The sequence below is a fragment of the Montipora foliosa genome, chromosome 4 (assembly GCF_036669935.1).
Source record: "Montipora foliosa isolate CH-2021 chromosome 4, ASM3666993v2, whole genome shotgun sequence".
Classification (NCBI taxonomy): domain Eukaryota; kingdom Metazoa; phylum Cnidaria; class Anthozoa; order Scleractinia; family Acroporidae; genus Montipora; species Montipora foliosa.
In genome coordinates this window covers 46840243-46868052 of record NC_090872.1, presented here as the reverse complement: position 1 = coordinate 46868052, position 27810 = coordinate 46840243, and the positions used below count along the sequence as shown (strand labels likewise).

The 27810-nt window shown below is 38.4% G+C and overlaps 1 protein-coding gene across 2 annotated transcripts in view; it reads right to left on the bottom strand.

Annotated features, from left to right (window-relative positions):
- Positions 1-662: 662 nt before the first annotated feature.
- LOC138000875 (tyrosine kinase receptor Cad96Ca-like) overlaps positions 663-27810 on the bottom strand; it is a 27299-nt gene continuing 151 nt past the window's right edge. Inside the window, exons 2-9 of one of the 2 annotated variants that reach the window (XM_068847551.1) lie at positions 18575-18768; positions 17392-17508; positions 15549-15733; positions 14832-14951; positions 14655-14731; positions 7453-7493; positions 3766-3862; positions 663-2257 (exon numbers count right to left, since the gene is read on the bottom strand). In XM_068847551.1, coding sequence (XP_068703652.1) covers positions 3852-3862; positions 7453-7493; positions 14655-14731; positions 14832-14951; positions 15549-15733; positions 17392-17508; positions 18575-18740 — 717 coding nt within the window. In that variant the 5' untranslated portion in view covers positions 18741-18768 and the 3' untranslated portion in view covers positions 663-2257; positions 3766-3851. The remainder of the gene's footprint in view (positions 2258-3765; positions 3863-7452; positions 7494-14654; positions 14732-14831; positions 14952-15548; positions 15734-17391; positions 17509-18574; positions 18769-27810) is intronic. The other variant, XM_068847552.1, reaches the window with a different exon arrangement.

Genomic DNA, 27810 nt, shown 5'->3' with positions numbered 1-27810 from the left:
TCTCAAACATTCTCTGCGAAACTTAATTGAAATAAAATAAGTAAGGTCGTCAGAGTCATGCTTTCTCTGTGAATCCTAACTCTTTGTTACTAATGCATGGCCTGGATCATTTGACTGAATTTTGAAACCCTCTAATATTTCAATGTCAGTAACGAAAACAGGAGCATGTATTTCTAGGTGAGGTTTTCGATAGCATTGCCGTCATTTTTTCGTTGACTCAAACTGACAGTTTACCAAAATGCCTTTCGGCATTGTCGCGTACGCTACCATGCTTATTTTGAACAACCTCTCTCGAAACAGCTGTATATGCTGACGACACTACAATCAGCCACTCTGCTCACTATCGGGCGGCCCCCAATGCTGTCTCTGGGGGCCTACAGGAGGACATTGTTGAAGTCATAAATTGATCATCATGTAAAATGTTGTTAAATGAGTCCAAAACAAAGTCGATCCTTGTTACAGGAAAACGATTGGTGAAGAAGATGGAACATTCCACCCTTCAACTACGCTTAAAGTCTTCTGAACTTAATCAAGTACAGTCACACAAACTGCTCGGGCTGACAATTGACAGTCAGCTTTCGTTTGACCAGCATGTGGATGACCTTTGCAAGACGTCAGCACAGAGAATCGCTGTGTTGGGGAAAATTATACGCTCACTGCCTCTTGAACAAAGAAAACTTTATTATAACGCAATGATTAAGCAGACAATGCTGTATGCCTCAACCGTGTGGACATCCTGCTCTGTAGAAAACATTCAGAAAGTGTTCAGGCTACAGAAACGCACAGCCAGTGTAATACTGGGTGCTGACACCAAAGCAAACAGTGTGAAACTTTTAAACAATTAGGTTGGGTTCCATTTTATCATCAAGCGAGAGTAAATAACTCTATATTGGTATACAAAAAGATTTTTGGGGAGTGCTCACCTTATCTTAACCAGATGCTTGTTAGAAACGTAGAAGTGAATGGAAGATCGAGCAGGCATGGTCTTTTAAACCTTATCTACCCCCGATTCCCACGAGAGACTGAGGGTGGAAGGTCTTTCTCAGTATCGACTAGCCGCCTCTGGAATATGTTGCCTGCCCATATTAAAAACCAGTCTAGTCTTATCAGATTTATAAACATTTTATGGACAGTTATAAGGAATTGGACCATTTTATCACCTAATTTTCAATTTTCCTCTTCTAACTGTTGGTCTTGACCCAATGTATCTAATATTTTTCATATTTTTACTTTTATTGTCGTCATTGCATGTTTTGAGAACCTTTCTATATTTTTAATTTCTAACATGTTATCTTTTTTTCTGTATATATTTATGAGGGGCACTAGTTTTTCAGTGATTACTGTTGTGTGTTACCTTCTATAAAGAAAGTTGATTATTATTATTATTATTATTATTACAACATCTCTTTAGCGCCATACATAGGTGAATTAATGTAATCTTAAGCCCCTTGCCGTGTGATTCCTCTCCTGAATATGTTTTGTTTCTTCCTCAATTAACAGGAAATTTTTGTACCACTTTTCGATGCCGCTATTGTAGTAGGATTGATAAGCCAGCATCAATGATACCGAATATTCGGTGATGATCACACTGGATTTCAATTTAGCTCTCCGAAATAAAGTACTGCTAGTGCCTTCAAAACCTTGCAAAACGTTATAATGCCTATGATCGCTAGCTAACGATTGTCAAACCTTGTCGGGTTTTTTTCTATTTTACTTTGCAAAGCAATTAATTATTGTAGCAGTTGTTGTTCTAATCAATATTCTAAACAATATTGACCGATGTAAAAGGGAAAAAGATATTGTTTTTTTCTGCATTAGCACAGATGTTGATAGTGATTGATACAAAACATGTCACATTAATTTCTCATTAAGTTAATCTGGATTAAAACTGAGACTGGTGAATTCCGTGGTCTTTTGGAGTTTACGACATTAGAACAAAAGTGCGTCTGAGGGTTGTCTGTCTGATTCTCTACGCCTTTTTCCATCTACCTAAATATGAATTCGGGCTAACTTTTGGTTTTCACATTTTCTTTGATTCTTAAAACTGTTACTGAATTATAACTACTTCAGCTAGCATGTACCAAAATTCAGTGATTGTGTTTCTTCATTATCTCAAACTTGACCACTTTCTTCTTGAGGTATTTGCATTTGTGGCCCCAAAAACTGCTCTTTTATCATCTTTAGCTTCTGCACCCACGTCCTCAACTCTTGAGTATTTTGCTCCATCGTACTTTGATTCGTCCACCAACGAGAGGTACTGCCACATATAGAAATAATAAAGGTTTCCTCTCATGCAATTAGTTTTTACATCTTTTTCTTTAATTTTTTTGCTTGAAATCGACAAAACTGAAATTCATTGTAGAAACGCCTTTATTCCTGTCACCCACACCAAAGTAACCTAAAACTCCGACAGTAAAACACTTCAAAATTCACGCGTTTCTCGTAAAGAGTTAAACACAGATATTTAAAGAGGAAAATGATGACATGGATAGAATATTGGATCTAGTTATCTATTTAACAAATTGATGTCAGTTTTTGATGCGTCTGTCCTGTTATTGATCATGAATTGCGTCATAACATTGTCAAAGTAGCTGTGGATCCACGAGGCGACAGCCGGATCCGCAGACTACTTTGACAATGTTATGACGAAATTCATTGTCAATAACAGGACAGACGCATGAAAAACTGACATCAATTTGTTTTTGACAATAACAAAAAGGCAGAGGGCTCAAAACACGAGAAGAAAGCGAGACAAAAATGTCAGAAACTTCAATCTGACGTGAGCAATATCGCGTCATTATCGCATAAATTATAAATTTATGTGTCTGTCCGCTTATTGACAATAAAAATTAGCCAATGAGCGCGCGAAAATTTTTGCAGTCATTGTAAAAATAGGTTTCGAACGTTCTACTGTGAATAGGTAAAAAAAAAAAAAGTATTTAACGCCATTTGGAATGAATACAATTTGTAGAATTTTGAAAACGTGTCGGAGTGGGTAGCCCTAAAGAAATGGTAGCATTTTCATTTGAATTTTACTTTATGAAGCACTCAACCCATTTGTTACACCATTTCACATGTGCAGCAACAACTTCCAAATAAGGCAACTTCATTTCTCAGTTGAAATTCTAGCTTTAGCAAATGCACTGATATCCCCGAGTTTCCCTTCTTGCCGTTCATTAAAAAAAAATAAAATAAAAAATAAAAACAAGTTTTGTCATTCAGGAAAAAATCCATCCATCGTTCCCTTTATTTATTATCTCATAAAATTGGACAATCATTAAAACAAAATGGATTTTATTGCCCAGAGGAAATAAATGAATTTATGCGGAGTGTGACATGCTTAGTTAGTTATTTCCCGCGATACAGTTGGGGCATTCCTGCCATTCGGGAATTTCTCTAGATCTTATCCAGTGCAGAAGCTAGGCGTAGGGCCTCTTTAACTAATTCAAGAGAGTCAAGATCATTTTCTCCTCCCTCCCCTCCCTTTTCTTAGTTTCTTGTGGATGGCGGGTGTGCCCTCAGCTTACCTTTGCTGGGATCATATCTTCTATATTTGGGTATTTCTTAGGTTACCATGCTGATTTTAATTAAACTGCCTAGCCCAACAGGGCTTGGCAAAAATATCCCAAAAATATGTGGTATTATTATTTGTGTCTCAGGAAACAGAGCTCGCCCAAAGCAACGCCTTGCCAACAATATCAGTCTTTATGCATGGAGCATGAAGCATAAAAAAAGTTAGCACCTTAAAAACGTCTTGTTACTGACCTTTCCTTCGATGAACGAGCGCAACCTCTTGGAAATATTTACGAAATCAGGGCGGAGTATTGGGACCTCTTGCCAGCACATCTCCATCAAGTTATACCTGATGATAATAAAATAAAACTAATAGTCTAACTTAACCAAAATAATTGAATTCAATTGTTACCTAAATTTTTCATTAGAACGATGGATGATCAAAATGGTATTCGCTCCAGACGCCCATGACGAGGAGCCTATATCTCCAGCAATTCGTCCTTCAACCCTTTCGCAAGAACATTTATGTTTGCATCGTTTTTTCTGCAAAATGCATCGCTTCTACGTTTAAGGACTTTCGATATATTTTGATGGATAAAATGTCATTGCTCTTGATCGATCGGACATTCTGATGTTGATTTCGAAACTTATTGAAAGGTAGAGCTCTCCGGTATAGTATAGCATTAAACACTAAAATGACAGACAGAAGTGTCTCGTTATTCCAGACTTGACATAAGGGATGGTTAGTGCATATACAGATAAAAGAGGTTCTTGAAATAGAATTTATCTGTGACTTGTTTCTTTGAGAAAATAAATATGGTATTTGTTGTGAATAATCACTCAATCTTAAAGCAAAAAGTGGAAATTATAAGACGTACACGTTCCGCTATTGCCAACATCTTCCAACATTTCACAAAAGTGTTTTTATTCATTTATTTATTTAAAAAAATACTAGTTAAATTGTAAATAGAAAAGAAGAAAACAATGTTTGAAAAAAACAAAACAAAAAAAACACGTCACTAAATTTGCATTTTGGTGCGAAGACATTGGAGGACCTGTAGAAAAGAAAGCACTTTGTAGGGTACTACTTTTGCTCTGCTTTGTGTCGTACGACGCCAAAAATACTTTTGAATCAAGATAGAAAGAAATTTGAAATAATTTGGAAAAAAAAAAGGAAGGCGACACCAAACCGTTGTGGCCAACACATCACGAATGCGCACAACCATTTCACCATTAACGGTCACATTAAGGGATCGTTGTGTCACAATATTTTATAAGTGAAAAACAACAACGAAAAAAAGGTGACACACGCTAACACCAACCCGGTGTGGCCAACACATCACGCATGCGCATAACCATTTCACCCGGACAATTAGCAGCCATGGACAGCTGTTTTGGCATTGCTGGGCCTCATCAGCATGGCGTAGCTAACATACCAGGTGTTGGCCACACCGGGTTGGTGTTAGCGTCTGTCACCTTGCTTTCTTTGTTTTTTTTTTCACTTAGAATAAATAAATCTTTTTGGTTACTAAAAAAATAATAAACATTTTATTCCATGAGCGTACGTTGGATATGAGATGGTAAATAGCCAACGAGATGGGAAGCGCCGAGTCGGCTTTAACCAGTCTCGTATCCAACAAAAGGGAATGTAATAATTGTTTTATTAAATTATCATTAAATTCTGAACGCTTGGACACTTGCAAACTGAGGCCAATCAGTTTCCAGATTGGCAACACGTGACACAATCAGTTTCCACATTAGGTCATATGAGGGGCGGATCTAGAGGAGGGGTGCAGGGGGTGCCCCTCCTCTCTCCGAGATGACCCGCGGTTTTCTAAAATAAGTAGTATTTTGCAAAAAAGACACCCGTCAGTTTAATCATTTCTTACGGGCGCATCCCCTTCTAGGAAAATTCCTCTATTCGCCCCTGCATACGTTTTATGAGTTGATAACCGAGATTGAAAGAACTAATCAGAAAGCTAGCAACGAAATATCCAAGGTTGAAAATTTAACAGTAATTTATATTTCCTTAATACAGGCAGGCAGAGAGTAACTCATTGTGAAACAGTCGGTATTCTGCGTGACCAATTTTTTTTATTAAGGGTATGGATGGGGTTAACTGATCGTTGACATTCTGCCAAACCTTTAACTGTTTGCTGAGAAATGATATGTTTCTTAACTGATAGCTGAGAATTGGTGATGTGTTTTTAACTGTTAGCTGAGATATGGCCAAAAATTGAGCTGACAGCTGAGAAATAGGCGAAAATTGAGATGATAGCTGAGATTCCAGCAACCCCATCCTGACCCTATTTATTATGTAGTTGCTAGTAAGTGTCCAGCCACATCTTGGAGTATTTTTATTTGTCAACAATCATTTGTTCACTTCTTTGCTATGAAGTTTGCACTGAATTTGTTCCTTCTAATAAGACATATTGGCTGGAGTGCGCTATCATAAAAAAAAAAAAAAAAAAAAAAATATATATATATATATATATAACGCTTTAGTGTGGATCACGCCATGATTTGTAAACGCGGTGGCTTTATTATTCAACGTCACAACGAGTTACGCGACCTCGAAGCTGATCTACGTAACCTAGTCTGCAATGATGTAGAAACAGAACCAGTTCTACAAGAAATTACCGGAGAGACTTTAAACAGCGGTGCAAACCTGGCCTGCGACGCCCGCCTCGACATTCATGCACGTGGATTTTGGGAGAAACAAAAGTCGACCTTTTTCGATATAAGAGTATGCCATCCAAACGCTGACTCATACAAAGATCTTACGCCAGAACAAGTGTATCGCCTTCATGAAAACGAGAAGAAAAGAATGTATGAACGACGAGTCCTGGAAGTCGAACAAGCGTCCTTTACGTCATTAGTATTCACCACAACAGGAGGTATGGGACGCGAATGTTTAAGATATCATAGCCGACTCGCAGAACTGATATCCATAAAGAAAGGCGAAGACTATGCAAAGACAATGACGTGGATAAGAGGAAAAGTTTCTTTCTCTATTTTAAGGTCAGCGCTACTCTGCCTCAGAGGCTCCAGATCAAATAGGAGGCGAACCAATAATGTTAAAGACATTGATGTGGACGTTGAACTTGCCAGATCTAATATTAAATGACTTTTCTATTTTATGTTATTTATTTATTTGGAAGTTTTAAAACAGTTTTAACAGAGAAATATCTATATTGCTCGTAAATTTATAGTTCTTACCTTTTGGAGATATTTTAATTTTTGTAAATATTTTTATTTTTTATTATGCAAATAAAATCATTATTATTCTATTATAATAATAATAATAATAATAATAATAATAATAATAATAATAATAATAATAATAATAATAATAATAATAATAATAATAATAATAATAATAATAAACAATACATCTTGGGTTTACAAAAGCCGAGTTGCTTTTTCTTAAAATGTGGCTCACAGGTTCTTGGCGATGTGTGGGGGCTTCGGCATGCGATATCCTCTTTTCAACTCCACTACTGTCTTGGCCTCAGACCAATCAGGGTATGGAATGCCTCCTATTGATTGTCAAATGTTTTATTACGGTTTTTGTTGCAATGAAATACGATTTAGGGCTTTAATGGAAGATGGCGCCTGAAGGTGAACACAGACGATTCACAGTACTAATCACATAAACAAACAAAAACGTGAGAAATAACCAGTAACTCGTTAAAAAGCAAAGTGATTAAGAAAAAAAAAAGTAAGTTCAGTAGCTAGGAAAATTTCCATATAAATTCACCTTAAATAATAACAATTTTAGGTACCGAGGGTTTAGAACTAACAAAAACCAACCAACAAACACAAACACAAAACCAAAAATACCGCGGTTAGCCAGAGAAGATAACAATCGCACTCACACAACATTGTGATATCCCTCTTAAGACCTTTTAGCTTAAAATCAATTTCATGGGTACCCACCAATTGTAAATATCTCATAGAGAACGACTCCAAAGGACCACCTGCAAGACAGAAACACAAACACACACACACACACGCTTTATTTAGGACTGGAGTGCATGGATGCATGGTGCAAGTTTAAGTTCAAGTTTATTAACATCTTATTTTACTATTACAATGGTAAAGGCTACACTATCCCACAAACAGCATATGCTAATCTAGGCGGGGATGGCGCAGTGGTGACAGTACTCGCCTCCCACCAGTGTGGCCCGGGTTCGATTCCCAGACTCGGCGTCATGTGTGGGTTGAGTTCGTTGGTTCTCTACTATGCACCGAGAGGTTTTTCTCCTGATATTGCGGTTTTCCCCGGCTCTCCTCAAAAACCAACATTTGACTTGATTTGCGTTGATTGTTGATTTCAGTTTACAGTGTCCCCAATTTGTGCTCCAGCCCTAGGAAGACTAGACACTTAAATAAAGTTCCTTTCCTTTTGTTCCCTTTACTCAAATATAGTGTCAATCGAATTGAGTTTGCATGCAGAGACCAATGCGACTAAAATTCACGTTTATGTACCTTAAACTAACCAAAAGGGGTTGAAAAAAAAACTTTCCTCTTAGGCGCTAACATTATTGCTTTTCCTGACCTGATACAATTGTGTCTTGGGCACTAAATACTTCAAAAGTTTGGAAATTTAATCGTAAGTAGACACTCCATGAAGCGTACACTGGGTTGCCTGTGGTACGTGTCACCCAAAAACAGAAGGCTCTGAATTGGGGGGTATTGAACTGCAGCGTTCCAGTTAATTTTTTCAAGTGGGGGTCATTAAGACCATTTGAGGGTTCAACCAGTGGTCGTGCCAGCAGAGGCCCTTTGGCTCACACGTTTAATGATTTTGTAATGCCCTGTCCAATTTTGAGGTCTTTTAGTTTTTTAAGCTTTGGCCATAAATTAAAACTAAAGATAACAAAACACACTCTCAAGTAAAATTCACTCGTTTCTCCTTTAAATAAATAGTCTGCAAAAAAACTAACTGCAAATTGCTCTGACGGACGTTTTCCTGCATGTCATGCATGTCTTGCAGTTGCACTAGGCAAACATTTACTGCACACACTAAGGAAGTACTGACGATGTTGTTTCCGCTTCACAATTCCTCTTCTTTTCTGTCTAATCTGATGCCAGGTCAAAACAATTTTTGGCTTTACGTTTGCATCAAAAAGTACCGTAAAAGCCGGGAGTTAACAGTAAAAGACAAGCCAAAAGACAGATGAAGAAAAAAATACCAGTCTTTATATACAACTTTGAATCGAATTGTCATCGAAATATTAATGACAATCGATCGTAAATACACGACAATTTCTACAGTCTCTGACTTTTATGAATCAAAGGAAAGGACATGATGTTCTGTCAAAAGGAAGAAATTGATCACGTGCTAGGCAACCATAAAGGTGCACATGATCACTTTGTGTCAACTGAATGAACAACGGGAAAGATTGTTTTAAAATCATTCGTCGTTTTCATAGCAAAACAACGTACTTTTTAGCCAAGAAACTTCCGTCTTTGGTTTTTTTTATTTTGCTGTAATATTTAACTGAATATTTACACTTCATCTGTCGGGTCAGGAAGCTTTTTTTGTCGAGTTCCTGATAAACGTATCTATTTTGACTTCAGGGTGAACTATTTAAACAATCATGAGGTTGAGCGGCCTTGTAATTGAAAATCTACATATCAATGAGGAACAAAAACAAACTTGCGAATTATCGCAAATCACAACGCTGACAAGCACAAAAGCATAAGAAATGGTTCATAAACATGCAGTTTTTTACTATCTAAATTTTTTGGGTTAGAGTAAAGCGATATATTGTTGAAATATCCTTCGTGATAAAGGAGTTATGTCAAGCAAATGATGTAATTTCACGACACTCACAAGGCGCAAAAAGCATGAGTTAAATGTAAACGATCTTCGCACTAGTAGGTCGTAGCAATAAATTGGATTAACCAGGAAGTTAAAGAAATATTGTTGGCTTCCAAAATAAACTTTATTTTACACTAGAATGACAAAACAGATACTTTCCTGAGGTTGAAACTTGGCTACCTATTAGAGGCTGTCTCCGTAACAGCGGTCCGGTCGATCTGGTTTGAAAAATAGATTTCGCTTATTTCTTGTGTGCTGTAAGACCTTCATGTGCTTAAACTAAAACCACAATCCGCTTGATCGGATCTTTTAAATTATTGGAGTTTTGAGGGATTTTTGGTTCACCCGCTCGAACGTTCGTGCCACCCTATATCGAGGCTTTAATATGACCCAACATTGAAGATCAATTTATCACGAACTAACGAAGCCTGTACAAAACAAAAACGATGGCCAGTTACTTCATGTCTTTTGAATACACAAAGGTGATTTTCATTAACATTGAGATTGAATGAAGCTACTAGCTACCCCTGTCATAGATCCTCATCAGACACGCGAACACCGATCAACTTCAAACTCTATTTATGAAGAAGTCAGACGGCCTTTTTCAATCAAACCAACGCAGCTGGAAAGTAAGTATCATACATAATGTCATTACTGAGAGAAACCTTGCGGCCCGTCCTTGATGAAATACTTATAGCTTTCTAAACTTGCCTAATTTCGGCGATCTCCAAGTTTTGGCTGCACATTAAAAGACACGTTAACAGGGAGCATTCCACCAACCTCGCACGCAGATAGACTTAAAATAACCCTAAATAAACGAAAAAGACATTTAAATGCATTACAGGTCAATTGGAAGGGGCAATAAACCCTCTTTTAACCGCTTCAGCTTGGCTTACGTGCAACAGATAAATGCTTCAGTGTTCGAATTTCGCTCCATGATTTTACAAAAAGAGGACGATCTCTGCTGCCCAAGCACTGGATCCCTGAAGGTGCAAATCAGGTTTAGGTATCTAAGTTGCTTTTTGTCTGCTATTATCATTCTTAGATCGACGTTTTTTCTCCGAACTAAACGGTGAACATCACTGAAGATTGCAGCCATATTTACCATTTGGGACAACCGCTGACCAAACTCAATAATAGCACTTGTGACGTACTGAGGAAAGGAGGGTGTCAGTGAGGATTTTGAATTTTATTGCAATAAGAGTTGTCAAGTTTAGAATTCCCCCACGCTAAACCCGCACACAATTGCAAAACATCTCGTAAGTGACAAACCCAGGAGCCCATGACTCAGCTAATGGGAAATGTAAAGCCACGCATTTAGAGGTTATTATGGTTCATGATTTTAGCTTTACCTTAAAAGCAACCTCGGATTTCTAGAGTATTTTAAAATCTATTTTTCTTCTCAGTAATACGTTCGGGAGCCGGATTTAATTTTTACTGATGTCATTTTAGTCTAGAAAGTAGGACTGTTTAGAATGTCTTTATTGTTTTTTTCAGCAACCAATAAAGGACCGCTTGGTCTAAATGCATACCAAATAATACGGATTTATTACGTACTCTTTCTGTATTTTACTGACAGTCTACATTTGCTTTAGTTTATTGGTTGTTACTGAGGGAATTATCATGGATAGGCTTTTACCAAAAAAATAATAACTGTAAGAGCATTCGAAGAACCCGTTTCACTGTTTCACTATGTTGTACATTGACTACACTTTCTTTACCATAGGTTTCAATTTTAGGAAAGTAACAGAATTTATGACTCTTCATACGTAGAACGGTTTTGGAACGATTCTGTTGCCACGTGATGTCGAAGATACGCCAATTTGAGTCTGAGGCACCATGTTGGAAGTTAGGGAGTCGCCAAATATGTACCAATAACGTCAGCAAAGAAACGACATTTTATTTAAAAATTCGTAAACGAAGACAAAAAAGCTGAGATAAGTTGAAAAATAAAAGAAACGAGGAAAAAACTACCAAAATAGAAAAAAATAAAAAAATGGTTCCCGTGAAAATGTCAACCATATATAAACAATATTTGACAAATCAAAATCCTATGGAAATTTTAGGAAATGTCACAAAATTTGCTGATCGTTTGCTCAACTGCTTCAGAGTTATGAATGCTAGAAGTCAGCATCCTTCCCACCCCCCTCCCCCCAAGGAACAAGGATTAATTAGGGTAAAGCTAAGAACCATTCGGTAGGGGAATTTTGGGGCTTGCCAAAGCCTCCGAGAGATTGGCCCACGCCTATACGGTAAAAGCAGTGCTACACAACTCCTGGTACAGCATATAAAAAATAAACCTTTACTTTTGTTATCACGGAATCGTCAACTTAATTTTAGCGAATACCACAATCGTCTTTTGTGCCAGAGGGAACGGGCCAGGCCCATAGGTAGGATATTGTTGAGTGGGTGCGTGTTAGCGCTGATGACGGGAACGTTTAGTGGGTCGTAAGTCGAGGTGCTCTTACGAGATGTTTTGCAATTATGTGCAGGTTTAGCGTGGAGGAATTCTATATTTGACAACTTTTATTGCAATGAAACCGACACACTCCTCCCCATCCAGCTGTCAACTTTACCTCACAAGTGCTATAATTGAATTTGGTCAGCGGTTGTCCAAAAAAGTAATTATGGCTGCAATCTTCAGTGATGTTCACCGTTTTGCCGAGGAAAGCCTTCGATGCAAGAATGATAATGGAAGAGAAAAGGCAACTTAGATACCTAAAATTGATTTGCACCTTCCGGGATCCAGTGCTTGGGGAGCAGAGATCGTCCTTTTTTTTTGTAAAATCATGGAGCGAAATTCGAACACTGAAGCATTTATCTGTTGCCAAAGCTGAAGCCGTTAAAAGAGGGTTTATTGCCCCTTCAATTGACCCGTAATGCATTTAAATGTCTTTTTCGTTTATTTAGGGTTATTTTAGGTCTATCTGCGTTCGAGGTTGGTGCAACGCTCCCTGTTAACGTGTCTTTTAATGTGCAGCCAAAACTTGGAGATCGCCGAAATTAGGCAAGTTCAGAAAGCTATAAATATTCCATCAAGGACGGGCCGCAAGGTTTCTCTCCGTAATGACATTATGTATGATACTTACTTTCCAGCTGCGTTGGTTTGATTGAAAAAGACCGTCTGACTTCTTCATAAATAGAATTTGAAGTTGATCGGTGTTCGCGTGTGTAATCAGCATCTATGATAGGGGTGGCTTTAAAGTCTCGCTGCTAGCTTCACTCAATCTCAATGTTAATGAAAGTCACCTTTGTGTATTCAAAAGACATGAAGTAACTGGCCATCGTTTTTGTTTTGTACAGGCTTCGTTAGTTCGTGATAAATTGATCTTCAATGTTGGGTCAAATTGAAGCCTCGATATAGGACGGCAGAAGCGTTCGAGCGGGTGAACCAAAACTCTCTCAAAACTCCAATATTTTAAAAGATCCGATATAGTGGATTGTGGTTTTAGTTTAAGCACACGAAGGTCTTGCAACACACAAGAAATGAGCGAAATCTATTTTTCAAACCAGATCGACTGGACCGCTTTTAGAGAGACAGCCTCTTAATCATTTGTCAGAGAGAAAAAAATCCTGTCTCCTTGCGTATCACATTTCAACGCACGCATGCAAATTTGTTAAGCTCGAATATTACGCAACATGGTGAATTCATAAAGGCCACCTTTTCCAGAAAAAAATTTATTGAAACAAAAAACATATTTTCTTTTAGAGGCAAAAAATCCTTGCTATTTCATTCCGTGCGTGAAGACAAGAAACCTAATCGTATCAAATTACCATATGCAACCAGAAGTCCATCAGTAGGAGCCTCCATCTCCCACTTTGTTTGTATGAAGTAGTGTTTTTTCCTGACCTATCTATTTTTAGAACCACTTTCGCGCCATTCATTGTCATGGTGAATGTCAATAACAATTCAGTAGGCAATCAGCGCTAAGTTCTCTCTAATGCTGCAAACTCAGCAGAAAAACATGGCGGACCGAAGTGGTCAAGAAAGCGAATCTCAACTATTAAATAGCTTTGACTGTTCAGTTTCAGTATCTATAGGATCAGAAACTCGTTCAAGTTTTGAGAGCAAGGAAGATAGTGGTAGCTCTGCTACAGAAAGGGAAGAAAGTGACGAGCCGGTTGCAAGTACTTCAGGCAAGCGAAAATCGCAACCATCGGCATCACAGAATCATGCGGACCACTTAAGGAACACATTTAATTAGCACGGCAAATTCAAGAACGTTATTTCTAAAAATAGATGGGTCACGAAAAACGCTACCTCACCTAGGGCTCCTACTGATGGGCTCCTGACGCAACAAAATAAATTTCAGGATCAAACCCTTTCCTGAAGAACCTTCTCCTTGAATAATAACGCACAAAATAGACGAAAAGCTTTCTTTCAAATAATTCTTTGCTGTCACATTTCCAATTATGTTTTTACCTGAAGACTGTGCAGAGTTGAGTACAAATAAATGCAAATAGGCAGGCAACAGAGATTACAGATCCACTTAAGGTGTTCGATTCCTTCTCTGTCTTTGTTGAACTCATAAGTTACCAGAGAATTTTCCATTTGGTTTCAGTGTTGTACATAACATCACGCTTGGTAAAATATTAGACATTCAGCTCACTTTGATTACGGCTCGACGACAGAGCTACCACTATCTTCCTCACCCTCATAGCTTGAACTAGTTTCTGATCCTGTAGATTCTGAAACTCAAAAGTCAGAGCTATTCGATAGTTGAGATTCCCTTTCTTCACCACTTCGGTCCGTCATGTTTTGCTGCTGAGTTTGCAGCATTAGCGCTCATTAGACCTCAGCGCTGGTTGGCTACTGAATTGTTATTGACGTTTACCATGACAACGAATGGCGCGAAAGTGGTTCTAAAAGTAGATAGACCAGAAAAAACGCTACTTCACAGAAACAAAGTGGAAGATGGAGGCTCCTACTGATGGGCTCCTGTCCAGATATTTATTTTTAACCGCCTGGCTCGTTTATCCAATTGACGTTTCATTCTTGAGTTCCATAAAGGTATATTTTGTTTAAAGACCCACCAAAATGCCATTTGCGTTTCAATGACTTCGACGCCATTGCAGGTTAGTTAAATATTCTCCTGTGTCCACCAGCCAAAATCTACGCATTTCCACTACCCCCTAAGACCTAAGAAAATACACACAGAAGACTCTATGCACAAAGACACCACTTAGCAGGGAAGTGGCGGGGAAGACTTTTACCGACACGGAAAAAAAAAAGGAAAAAAAAAACCAAAACAAAACAAAGAAAACAAAGAAATTCCACCCATTTTCCGACAACCGAGTAAAAAGCACATACACATCACTTTTGCTTGACAGATTTGCAGCATCTCCAAAGAGTATCTCAGGTGCCGTCCACTTTACTGGTATACAGCCCTAGGGAGAAAACAGCATTCCATTTTCATGTTAAAAGCAGAACGTCAAAGAGGTATACAGGGAACAATGTGAAAGGGAAGCCATCAATAATGTAACTCACCTTTTTGGCATTGCCATGTCCATATTTAAAGTTCTGGTAAGATAACCCAAAATCAGTGATCTTGCACACACGGTTTTTATCAAGAAGTACATTTCGTGCTGCAAGATCACGGTGAATAATCTACAAAAAGCAAATAATCAACGTTAGTCTTATTCGCGTACAGGATATTTTCTGTAATCCCACCTGAAGTGAAGAGGTGCGATTTGCATTTCCTTGGCAACAAGAGGACTGCAAACGGGTCCAAAGTTACAGCTTACTCAAAATGACTCAGAGGAAGTTGATGAATTTCAACGTTTGGAAGCATTAATGGGTATTAACTAAAATGATTAGAAAACAACGGGATCTGGTTGAGCCATAGCCAATGTTCCCCGATTTTAAAAATGACTGTTGTATTATCATGACGACCACGGCGGCAGCAGGCAATACTATGTAATATCAAGGCATGGATTGGTGCATGGTCCTCCAGCGTTACCTCAATATAGAAAACCTAGTATTTAAAGGGCCCGCTAGTAAGTGTTACCTACAGCAATCCATTTCTTTTCGATTTTCGAATATCATGACAAAATGATCACACATTTTCGCCTACATAATGTCAAACACTATAGGCAGTAAGCACGTTGCATGATGCATTTCGTAGATACAATCTTAATCTGTGAAAGATTAGAATAAGCAACAATAATACCATATCTTACTACATGCTTGTTTTGTGTCACATACCCCTCTAGATGCTAGGAAAACCATTCCAGTAGCAATCTGATTTGAAAATGACATTAGGTCATACGTCCCCAGTTGCGCTACTTGTAGTTTGCCGCGATAATATTTGTCGAAAATTCCACGGCTTTTTCTCAGGTACCCCAGCAGATCTCCACGGGGTAAGTACTGCATGATCAAAATTGGGTGTACTGTGAAGGTTACATAGAGTTTGGACAACGTTTATAATGCTGCATTCTAACTGTTGACTTCTTGGAAAGGTGGATATGGGCTCTACCATCATTACTTTTAGGCGCTTTTAAGAAGTAAACAAGTAAAGCCGTATTTGCGTGGCGTCGCACTGTGTTGGAAGATCACAGTTTGCCCAACCCCCTTTGTCAGCATCGCGGCTCACCTTGAATGAGTATAGAGGGTGAGAATGAAGAAAATGGTGAATATCTACACATTCCCCAAGTTAAAGGTCATGTTACTCAAAAATGATTACAACATTAATCAACGTTACTCATAATTTCCACATATTTGATTTCTCGGTATGATGGAAAGAACTGTGAGAAGAACTTCCTATAATGATTTTAAAAAAATACTAAGGGCCAGATTTTTAATATGACAAAACTTACAAAGCGAAATATAGTGAATAAGAGATGATTAAAAATTATAATATATTTTTAAAGACGTAAAATATAAAATTCTCATGCATAATGTACACTTCCTTTTAATTATTTATCTCTCCCTGGTGGTCTTTGCAGCCTGAGGCAGTTTCTTCCATATAATAATAATAATAATAATAATAATGATAATAATAATAATAATAATCATAATCATAATCATAATCATAATCATAATCATAATCATAATAATAATAAATTCTTTATTTTTCAAATTATCAGTAAAAATACACACACTGAAAAAACCAAATGAAGAACTCTAAAACAAGTATTACGCCTATAGAGATACAAATACTAATACTAATTCTAATAATAGCAATAATAGTTATTTTAAAAAAAAATTACATGTGTATTAATATTAAAAAAAAAAATTAAACAACTCTTAGTATTATAGATTTGATAAAATAAAGGAAAAAAAAATTATAAATCAATATTATAGAATGTTAAGACGCTCTTTGCCATAAACTCAGTGTCAGAGGATAACGCTATTTACAAAAGAACAAAAACTATCGACATGCGACCGAGACTTCTAGTTCTAGATCAGTCTCCTGTATATTTGGGGTAATAATAATAATAATAATAATAATAATAATAATAACAATAACAATAACAATAACAATAACAATAACAATAACAATAACAATAACAATAATAATAATAATAATAATAATAATAATACGCATAAAAAACAAAGCCTCCAATACTTTCTTGTATAAAGAGGTTCTAACTGGGTTCTCTTTAGAAGTGTGAAATCAGGCACAGGACCGTTTTATATAGCCAACCATTTGCATTTTTATTAAATTTATCAGCTTCAAGGGTTTGCATCTTAGATTGCAAAACAAAGGTAATATCTTTTGTTATTTGATGTCATTGCTGTGATGATTTATTCTTTTAAAAAAATTGTTCTGTTTTTCTGTTTCTTGACCTTATGCTATGCAGTTGTTGGAAGTGAACTAGACGTTAAGAGGGATCAAATTGTTTTTGGGAAATGTCGTGAAAACGGCCATTATCTCACTACTCGTGTAACTCGGCAAAATGGGCTAGAATTACCCGAATAATTTGCTTCAATAGACAAATTTAGCCCTACACGTCATCGGTCGATAAGGTTTTCACTAGCGGTCTTTTACTATATGTGCAAATTTTTCACAGCTGTTTCTATTTAGCAGTTGGAATAAGATCCTTACTTTGGGTGGTGACACAGCCAATGAATTGAACAATATTCGGCTGAGGGCTGTCTCCAATTACTTTGCCCAACCCAATTTCTCTCATCAAAGCAGTTTTTCCTTCCTGTCCAGATGTGGCTACAATAAATGACACCAGGGTACAATAAGATTGGTCACATGACTAGTTGGGGTGTTTCATGGATTTCTACCTCCTTGGTCATGAACTATTATGAACACGGTTGTTTTTCTCAGGCATGTTTTTGTCTCATTTTCTTTACGTCATGAGGCATTGTGAAAAACGGATTGACAGATTTGCCGGATACAAGGCTGGTATCAACGGAAGGCGATGGTGCGTTTTTTACCCTTCCTCCATTTGACAGCGCTCCATTTTACAGGTAATTAGAGCTCGCCAACCATATGGGGGTATTTAAGTATCTTATATCGTATTTGATATATTTCGCTAAGGATTGGCGATTTTAAACTGCAATTTAGCAGTGGAAACTAGCCTCTATAAATGATTTTTACAATGAACTTTATCGCTTAATGTGCAACGGGGGTAAAAATCTGGTGTATTTGAGGCGAGACGTCGCCATGGAAGCTTAAAATAAAAGTTAAAGAACAAAATGTCTTTACACACTTGTATTGAATACGAATCAAAAAGGAAAAAAGGATTAGGAAATCCATTAGGAGAAGGCGATCTATTTTGGTAGTCTCCGCATTCGTCTCGAGGTTAAGATAAAGGTGGGTAGCTTACGAAAGTGTTGATTGAGAATTGATGATTTTTGCTGCACTCTTTCATAAAAGATAGTTATGATAATGTTTTCTTTCCCTTTCGACGTAGTTTATCGTGCATGTTGAACGAGGTTTTGTAAGCGTCTACGTGACAGGTACTTCATTAAAGCACTTAATATCGCAGTGGAAACTATAAACTAACAAAATGGATGATGGAACTGTGTAACGTGAAGTGCTAGATGTCTATCCCATATGAACCATGTGAGCGTTAGCCCTACTGATGGAAGTGGGCCCACACAAGGAAGAGAAAAAACTCTGACCAGGGTGGGAATTGAACCGACGACCTTCGGGTTAGATCTCCGCCGCTCTACCGACTGAGCTACAAGGTCAGACGGGAGCAGGCCGTGGGAACTGAAGATGTTAAAGCCACGTAACCTTTCCTTATCAATTAACAAAGCCGAATCGTACTTACGAGAAAAGCACTTTGCTGCAACAAAACGTATGCCCCGTTTCCCATTTCCACGACTCAAAGCTGCTCGCCAAACTGTTCCAAATGCTCCGGAACCAATGACCTCCTCAAGAGAAATTTGGCCAAGTGGTACTTCCCATTTGTTCACTGCAACATTCAACAACTCCATTTCGAGTTCTTCCTCGGCACCACCTGATCTTTAATCCAGAAATGTTGCGTGTTAGTTCTCTCATTTTCCAATGGTGGGTTGGTTGCGGCATGCCAAAGCCGTTTTTTATTTTGTCACAGGATGTTTCCAAAAGCGTAATTGGTTTGCTTATTTGATGCTGGAACACTCCCACAAATGATGCAAATATTGTGGTTCGAATGGCAGAAACCACTAAGTGGTAAGCAAGAGAAATGTCTAGCCCTTGCGATACGTTTAATTTCAGTTAATATTTAGATGTTACGAAAACGGGAGTCTGTTCCCCAAGACGTTTGCAAAGTCAAAAGAATTCGAAATGACGTTCAGAGTTGCAGAAGCAAGGAGGTTGGTATATGATGCCCCAAAAGCCAGAGTGGGAAACCAAAAGCCATAATTAATATCCTCAGCTGCCATTTTACAACGCCAGATAAGTTCATATTATGTATACTTAACAATCGCACACTTCTTGGGAAACAGACTTTTGATCTTAAAATAAATTTTGCGAAATTCACGTATCCCGGCCAACTCCCCTACACCTTCTCTCTCCTTCATTTGTCTTGCTGCAAGGGAGGATGAGGGGACGAAACACCTCCACTATATATGAGCCTCTTCCAATGATTTTCTTTTCAATCTCAATTTAGCCTGCGGTCATGATGCGCGGCTATTTGGAAGAATACACCCGATTGGTTGTCATTGGCTGTGCGACCATGGACACGAGACCAATAACATTCAGAGCGTGGGGCGAAGCTAAAGATAGATGGGGCATGGAGATGTCTTCTCTACGCTCATCCTCCCTTGCTTGTGGCTAGTTAGACTTGCCTCAAGTCGACGTCACGAGAATCCCAGGAGTAAATGTTGTGGGGAGCGAAGTGTGATTTTTCGTACGCGAAGCGGATGAGCGAGCGACGCAGTCGCGAGAGGTCGACTTGTCTCGCTCGCAAGGTTCATTTGCTTTTCGCGACAAAAAGGGTATGACGTCATTCGCAAGTCCTGCACTTGATGGCGCAATCCCACGAAAACAATCAAACATGTTTGTTTCTCCGAAATCGTCAGAGGAAATTTCTTCCCTTTGTGCGAAAGGTATCAGAAACAAAGACAAAATAAAACGAAAGCTTATTTCCATCTCGAGTCGCCGCTTGGAAAGGAGATCTCCACTGATACTTCTTTGGACCAACACTTTGTGCCGTAAATTGTGCTGATACAAACGAACACTAGTTCGAAAGATTGACAAGTAAGGGAAAGCTTCGAATCGTCAAGAAAGTCAATTGATTTCACTCATGAAAGATCAGGTAGGCTTCAGGTGTACGAGACGTGCTAGACCGGGATTAAAAGACATGCTAAACCGGGAACAAAAGTAGAGATAAGCTTACATCTTAGTGAAACTTACTCCTTAGCAGCTCCGGTAGGAGCAGACACAAACACACCTCTGCAAGACATATATGCTTGAATTGTTTTTCCCCGATAGTCGCGCAGTTTGGAATATCCTGTGGTCTTAGTAGCCTTAAGCCGCGGCTACACGAGCGATTTTTGTCTCGCGCCGGTGATGCAATTCTTTTTCAGATTTTGGGCGTTTTCCACTTACCAAGAAATTCCGGAAATTCCGGTTGGGTTGTAAATGGAACACAAGTTTTTGGTTCGTTTTACTGGAAAATTTCCGGAATAAACGGAACTTCTGAAAAGGTCCTGTTTTCCCGTTGGAAACTTTCCGATGGAAACATGTGTTCCATTTACAACTTTTGAAAGGTCTTACCACTTCCAGGCTATTCACGGCCACATTTTTAAATTTTGGCGCCTAAAATCGCAATCACTGGGCGGCGAACGGACCTGAGTTAAATGGAACATGTTTTTCACCCGATGGAAATTTCCACCGAAATTTCCAGAAATTTTTTGTAAATGGAAAACGCCCTTTGTCGCGTCGCCTGCGCGCCAGAGTGGCTACACTTGTGACAAATTTTGGCGACAAATTGAAGGCCGCGCGAACCGCATACTTCAAGAGACCTGGGCACTAAAAAAAGACATTCCTACTTTAATACTCTTTAGTCGCGTCCCAAGCGCGGGCAAAAAGTTGCAGGGTGGCTACACCGGCAACTATCTCTACGATTTTGTTGCGAAAGTTTCAACTCTGGTGACTTTTTCTTCACCTGTCGCGTCGCCACTTCAAGGGTGGCTACACGTTTCATCTCGCGGTGGCGACGCGACAAAGTTTGAAAAAATCGCATCACCAGCGCGAGCAAAAAATCGCTCGTGTAGCCGCGGCTTTACGTTGAAAGTCACGCTTTACTGCACATGGCAACTCTATCCCCTGGGGTCCACGATTGGTCTCGCTCAGCGACCCGTTTTTGGGTCGTTAAAATTGGCGCCAATCAAGTATGAAAAGTCCTTCGTCCCGCGCGCCATCTACATTAGACGAAGGATTTTTCGAAAGTCTAGTGGCTAGTTATTGCAATGCTATGTAAATAAGGTGTCATACATAGAGTATACAATAGAGAGCTTAAGCACAAGGCGTTTGTCAAGTAGCCGAGGAGAAACTGGGTCGAGACCGACGTCCTTGACTTGACTTGCTTGCATTAAGGGACCACAGACGGATTTTTCGCGCTTTGCTGAGGAAGTGAAATGTTACTAAATCAAAATCAAGATTTCTTTTAGAAAGACAAGAGATATGCTTTTTAAAAGTTACAATCAAGGATTAATATGAGGGGATAAACATTTTCAACGCATAACTTTTCAGGTTAGCATTTTCTGAAGTAGCGAATTTGGAGAAAAGAGTAAGTGTGTATATGCATCTTTTCCATGAAAAAGGAAAGTACATGCAGGAACAACCTCTAAGTTGTCCATCAAGATGAGACGTAAAGCGCCATCGCGTACGATACTTATAGAATTGACCACGATGGAGTTTGTTTGCCTGATTCATTTTCAATGCTTTGTAACGGTATTCGTCAATGTGTTGCTCAACAGCAACGATGTTAGTTGGACACCGTGTATGTTTTCAGCTGTTTATTGTACACAGCTCTATGATATTACAAAAATATTCCACTTGTAGCACAGGAATAGTTAACGTTGTTCCTTATGCTCCAAACGTAAGAGAAATATTTTCCTTGTGAAGTTCGTAAGATAGATTTGATATTGTGCCAAAAGTGGTATACAGAAATTTCCACATAAAAGCCTACTTTATAAATAAACATTTCAGATATTCTTTGTCACAAGTGCCCATAGAAATTTTCACGTACATCCCAGTTGCTTAGACAAAAAGTTCCAGATATTCCTTGCCACAAGAAGTCTATTGAAATTTCTATGTACATCCCAGTTGCTTAGACAAAATAGTTTCAGATCGTGTCCGAAAAAAATTCAATGTAACAGACATATGAAGGGCGTGGGGATCTTTGTTTGATTCCACGCAAAAAAAGCTCAACAGAGAGCTTCGACTGGTTAAGCCGCGTGCAAATGCACTGGATTTGTCCACTGTACAAGCTCTCAACATGTTGAACTCAGCAAGGTGAGCGCATTTGAACACCCAGTTGAGAGGTGTTGAGTCTTGTTGAGTCAAATTTGAAACTGGTCAAACTTTTCGCTCAACACGGCTCAACCTTTCCTTTGTTTCGCGGTCATCTATGTGTGACTCAACAAAGTCGAATGCATTTGCACAGCTCAACATGTTGAGCCCACGCACGCGCAGTGCCCAGCGTATCCATTGGGAGTTTAAACATATCGAACATTTTACAAGATGGTAATGGTAAGTCTCCCCTGTTGCCAGAAATCTGATAGTCAACGCAAGCCTTTCTGGAGCAATTAATAACTTCTGTAGCACCAAGAATATCTTTTGGTGTTATGTAGGGCTCAATCATTCCTAGTACTTCACAAAAATTGCCATGGTTCATTCGCATCATTTCCTTGTAGTCTGCAGTGTCCTCGATCATTAGCTCTTTCACTATGTTGTTGTAGCACCCTTTACTGCTTCTACGCCGAATCCACGCTCTTGTTTTACCACGTCGTTTTTTTGACCTTTTGTCCTCATCAATGACTTTGCTTTCTAGAAGTGCAGCCAAGCATTTTTATGTTCTGAGGAGATGAATGTACCTAAGATTCTCAGATTCAATATCAGCCTTTGTGAAATCTTCGAAATGCTCAACAAGTTGAGTCATTGTTGAGGTCATTTGAACACCCTGCTCAACAACACCTCAACATACACTCAACATGTTGAGAGCTTGTACAGTGGACAAATCCAGTGCATTTGCACGCGGCTTTATTTCTTTGACAGCCTGAGACAAAAGAGAATTAATGAAGCCTGTTTGTCCAACAGATCTGAATTTTGAACCAAAATGAAAGACATTTATAGAAATCTTCCTGGCAGAATAATAGATCTTCAAAAGACATTTACTCTCGGGTGGTATAATTGCCTTGAAGATGTCTTGATATTTACATATAACACAAGTCTACCTCGTCAAAAACTCATGTGGTTCGAACAGTGCTACGTAACATGAAAGAAGAATAATAGATCGTCAAAAGACATTTACTCTCGGGTGGTATAATTGCCTTGAAGATGTCTTGATATTTACGTATAACACAAGTCTACCTCGTCAAAAACTCATGTGGTTCGAACAGTGCTACGTTACATGAAAATGTAGGTAAGTTTGATTTCTTTATCAGCAACATGCATTAATTTCCGAAAATACAAACCGCTTGTACAGCTCAACTAATATATTGATTTAGCCAAGCTAAAAGCGGAGCTCCCTGGTTATTTATTCTTACTGAAAGTAAGTGAAAAAAGAGGTTTTCGAATTGTCCGCGTTTTCGTGTTTCCGATTACTGCTTAATTAAATCATTTCCTTCGCTTTCTTCTGTAGACAAATTCATTGCTTAACTAGTGAATTCCCGGTAAATTTCACATGAGTTTTAAAAGAAAAGAAGCACATCCTCAGCGAGCGAATGGAAAAGGAAAAAAGCAATTTCAGAGTCAACTGTCAATAGCCAGCGAATCACGCTAAAACTAGCAATAGCTATCGCTAAGTGCCAACAAAACAGTCAATATAATACAGAGTTTGCAGATTTGTATCAGAGTTCCAAAATACCCAACAGTAGTTGTAATTTTTTTATTCGAAAGTACTGCAACTCAACTTATCAAGTTAACAATAATACAATAATTCAAATTGCACACTTTGTATCTCCAACAATGTAGATGTCAACGTGTTTTGCAATAATATGGAAAGTAGTGCTGTAATTTTTCAACGGCCGTAATTTTAACAGGAATATACAACAATTAAGTTGAATAAAATCGGTGCCGTGTAAAAAATCCCCAAGGCGTTTTCAGACGTTTCAGTGTGAACCTCTCTCGCACATGACAGTTGTTTCACTTGAAGAATTTTTATTTTGCAACATAAAGCCAAAAATTTTAAGTCAAATTGATTGTTGAATTGTGTACTTTGCAGGCAACACATTTCCTTTGAAAATTAAATTAAACCGTTCACAACCAAATGATTACAAAACGAAAAAGAAACTGCTCTACTCGCGAGCCGAAATCTGAAATTGACAACAGCAGCCGAGTTTTGAGCTCGTTTACTCAATGTAGAACACGATGGTTCAAAAACAAATATTAAAGAACACTAAAAGCAAGTGTACACAACAAAATGGTCAGGGAAATGGGAAAAATGTGTTTTCACTCACCTCCGTACACAAGATCATCAATAGTCGCGCGCGTCATGCAAGTTTGTCTAATGACATCACACATCAAAACACGCGCTTTCATTGGTCCCTACTAAAATTTCCAGGGAACCTTACATTACACTTTTCCCAGCACGATCGAGAATTTTTCTGACTGCTGCAATACTTCGCGTGAAATTAAGCTGGCCGCCTCGCAAGCCTCGCCCCATTCGCTCGGCTTGCTCGTTGGCAACTAAAAACCGTCGGGGACCTTTGTCAGTTCAAGGTCAAAAAAAAGTTTTACTGATGTACTTTACTCCACTTTATCTCTGAAAACGAGATCATTGACATTTTGAGGTATTTCGTTGAAACACGCCAGCTTGGCTTGGAAAAAGAATCGGCAAAATACGGCAAACTAGAAAGGACAAACTTCAAACAACATCCGCTCCAACAAATTACCTGTAGGAGCTTTAAACAAACTTCTGAAAATACAAGCTAGTGATATTTCTCCCTAATTTTACAAGACCTCATTGCGGTTACGTGTTCATAACAGATTCGATAGAGGGACCTACAGGTCAGCAAAGACCTCATACATGTTGACCGACAAAGAAAGGGCTTGACTTTGGGATGAGCGCACGAGCTTACTGAATGAATGGACACTACAAAGCTAAGAAAAAACCAAGCTTAATGTACAGTCCCAGATTCTTCGAAACCTCAGGCCTCGTTGTAATTGAGTCCCACATGCTTTAATTTTGTCCTGTTTTTGTTTATCTTTTTTACTGACTTCTTTGCATGCAAGAGATACTAAGGTGTGGTATTGTTTCTTTAAATGTACCGGGATTGAGGGATCAAATCAAAAGGCGAAGTATTTTTTCGTATTTAAGAGATCAAAAGGCAACTTTCTGTTTTTTGCAAGAAACTTATTCAAATTCAAATGACGAAGTGCTATGGAAAGCTGAATGGGGAGGTGACATCGTGTTTTCTCACTCTTGTCATAGCAGAGGCGTCTGTACTTTAACTCCAAAAGTCAAAGGAAAAATAGAGTTGCTATTTCAGGACAACTGTGGGAGAAAAGTCTTGATTACCTCACAAATAAACGGTCTAAAGGTATCTCTTTGTAATCTATATGCCCGAAACAATTCAGTAGATCAACTTCGGTTCCTGCAGGAATTAAACTGTTGTTTAATAGACAAAGCGGACATTACAACACTAGTAGTTAGAGGCGACTGGAATTGTGCTCTTACGAAAAAGGTGGTGGAGCCCCGTGGAAACCAACCACATACTGTAACTCCCTGTTGATTACGATGGACATTTTCGACCTTATGGATATTCAAAGAATTAGTCATCCAAATGCGAAGAAATTCTCCTACGTGTCAAAGGCACTCAAAATGAGATCACGAATAGAGTTTTTTCTAATTTCCAAAAAAATTGAAAAACTTTGCAAGAAAGGTCGACATACAACCCTCTATCGCACCGGATCACATTTAATATAACTGTTGTTGGCATGGACAAAAGAAAATCCCAGAGGACCAGGGTTGTGGAAATTTAATAATTCTTTATTAACTGAAGAGTATAGCGTTAAAATTCGTGAATTGTACCCAATGTTCCGCGAAAAACTCTCTTATGTTGAAGATAAGCGACTTTTCTGGGAAATGCTCAAGATGGAAATCCGGAATGTTACAATCTCCTTTGCCAAAGGAAAGGCAAGTTGGTTAGAAAACATGAAAGAGAAATAAAGGAGCGATTGGATAAGTTGGATAAAAAAATATGTAACAGCGCTGATTTGAATAACGTGGATCAAGAACTAAATGAATATGACGAGCTTAAGAACGAACTTAAACTAATCTATGAAGTGAAAAGTAAAGCGACTATATTTAGAGCTAAGTGTTACTGGGTTGAAAACGGAGAGAAAGCCACCAAGCATTTTTTCAACCTAGAAAAAAGGAATTACAACCGAAAGGTCATTAATGAAATTGAAACCGAGGAGGGCGTATCCATAAAGGATAATAAGGAAATTTTGGCGAAAATTGAACAATATTATAGTGATCTTTATCGGTCAAATATTACTGGATCTTCCACAATAAAGTTTTAATAAGTTTACACAAAACCGTAAAAATGCCAAAGCTTTCAGACGGGGAAAAGGTGTCTTTAGAGGGTTACCTGACATTTGAAGAGTGTCAGAAGATATTGGAAACCTTACCAATTGAAAAATCACCCGGCGACGATGGGTTTACGGTTGAGTTTTATAAACACTTCTTTGATTTGGTGGGGTATGATCTTTTTGAAGGCCTTAATGCAGTCTACGATATTGGGCAACTGTCAATTTCTCAGCGCAGAGGTGTGATCACTCTAAAAGAAACTAAACGTGACGGTCATTGAATTTTACAAATTTCAACATGGTCTATCTAAAATATTTGCCTTAGCATTGCCACATGTTGCCAGTGCATTAAAATTCAAGACCACAGAGAAAAAACACAAGCGCATACAAAGAGGGACTTCTCAAGGAAAAGAAATATATTCTGGAAGGACTAGTACTTACTCTTTTTTTTCTTTTGAAAGCATTGAGTGTCGGCGCTCGCAGCGCTCTTTTCGTCACGTGGGTCACGCGGGGAACTGACTAAGGCAGATTTCTTTGGTAAATGACAGGAAATATAAAGTTGATGGTCCCGTAACGCAGGAACACAAGAAATATCAATCAATAAATTAATAGAGTTATTCCACACCAAATGAACTTACCTTTCCGCGTTTTTTCATTTCACCACGGACAGCAAATGCCCAGCGCAGCTTTGACGTTTGTGACTTGATGTTTGGGACGTGTGACGCCATTTTTTTGAAATCACTTACGGTCAACGTCCGTGTTGAGAAAATACGTCTTGTGCTTAACCTCTCTAATTAGCTAATGTGCAGTGTAGTGCGTTGTAGTGTAGTGCGGTATGTTGTAAAATAGGGTTGTAATGTGGAGTATTGGGTTAAAAAATAAGTTGTCCATAAAAATGATAAAAAAATAAATGAATAAATTAATTCTCATAGATAAATTGCTTACAAGACAGAAAGCAGAAAAAGAAAATCGAATAGAGTGTAAAATCGTCCTTATACAAAAACACAAGCAATAAAAGGAGCGGTGGATGACCTTGGTTGGACTCGTAGAGGATCTATCTAATTTTGTGGGATGAGGAAAGCTTGTCGTTAACCCGTCGGCACCAGTTTTTGAGATAAGTTTTTTCTTGTTTCTAAGATTCATTAAGTCATTTTTATCTCGCTGGAAAAATCTTTTGCGACCGAATTTCGGGGTCAGTCGAGATTCTAGTATTACCCGTTAGACAAATGAGCCGTATATGAGATCAGAATGACTAAGAAAAGGAGTCTATTCTTTCAAAGTGCATTATTGTGAAATTCTATTAGAAGTGGATTGGCCAAAAAA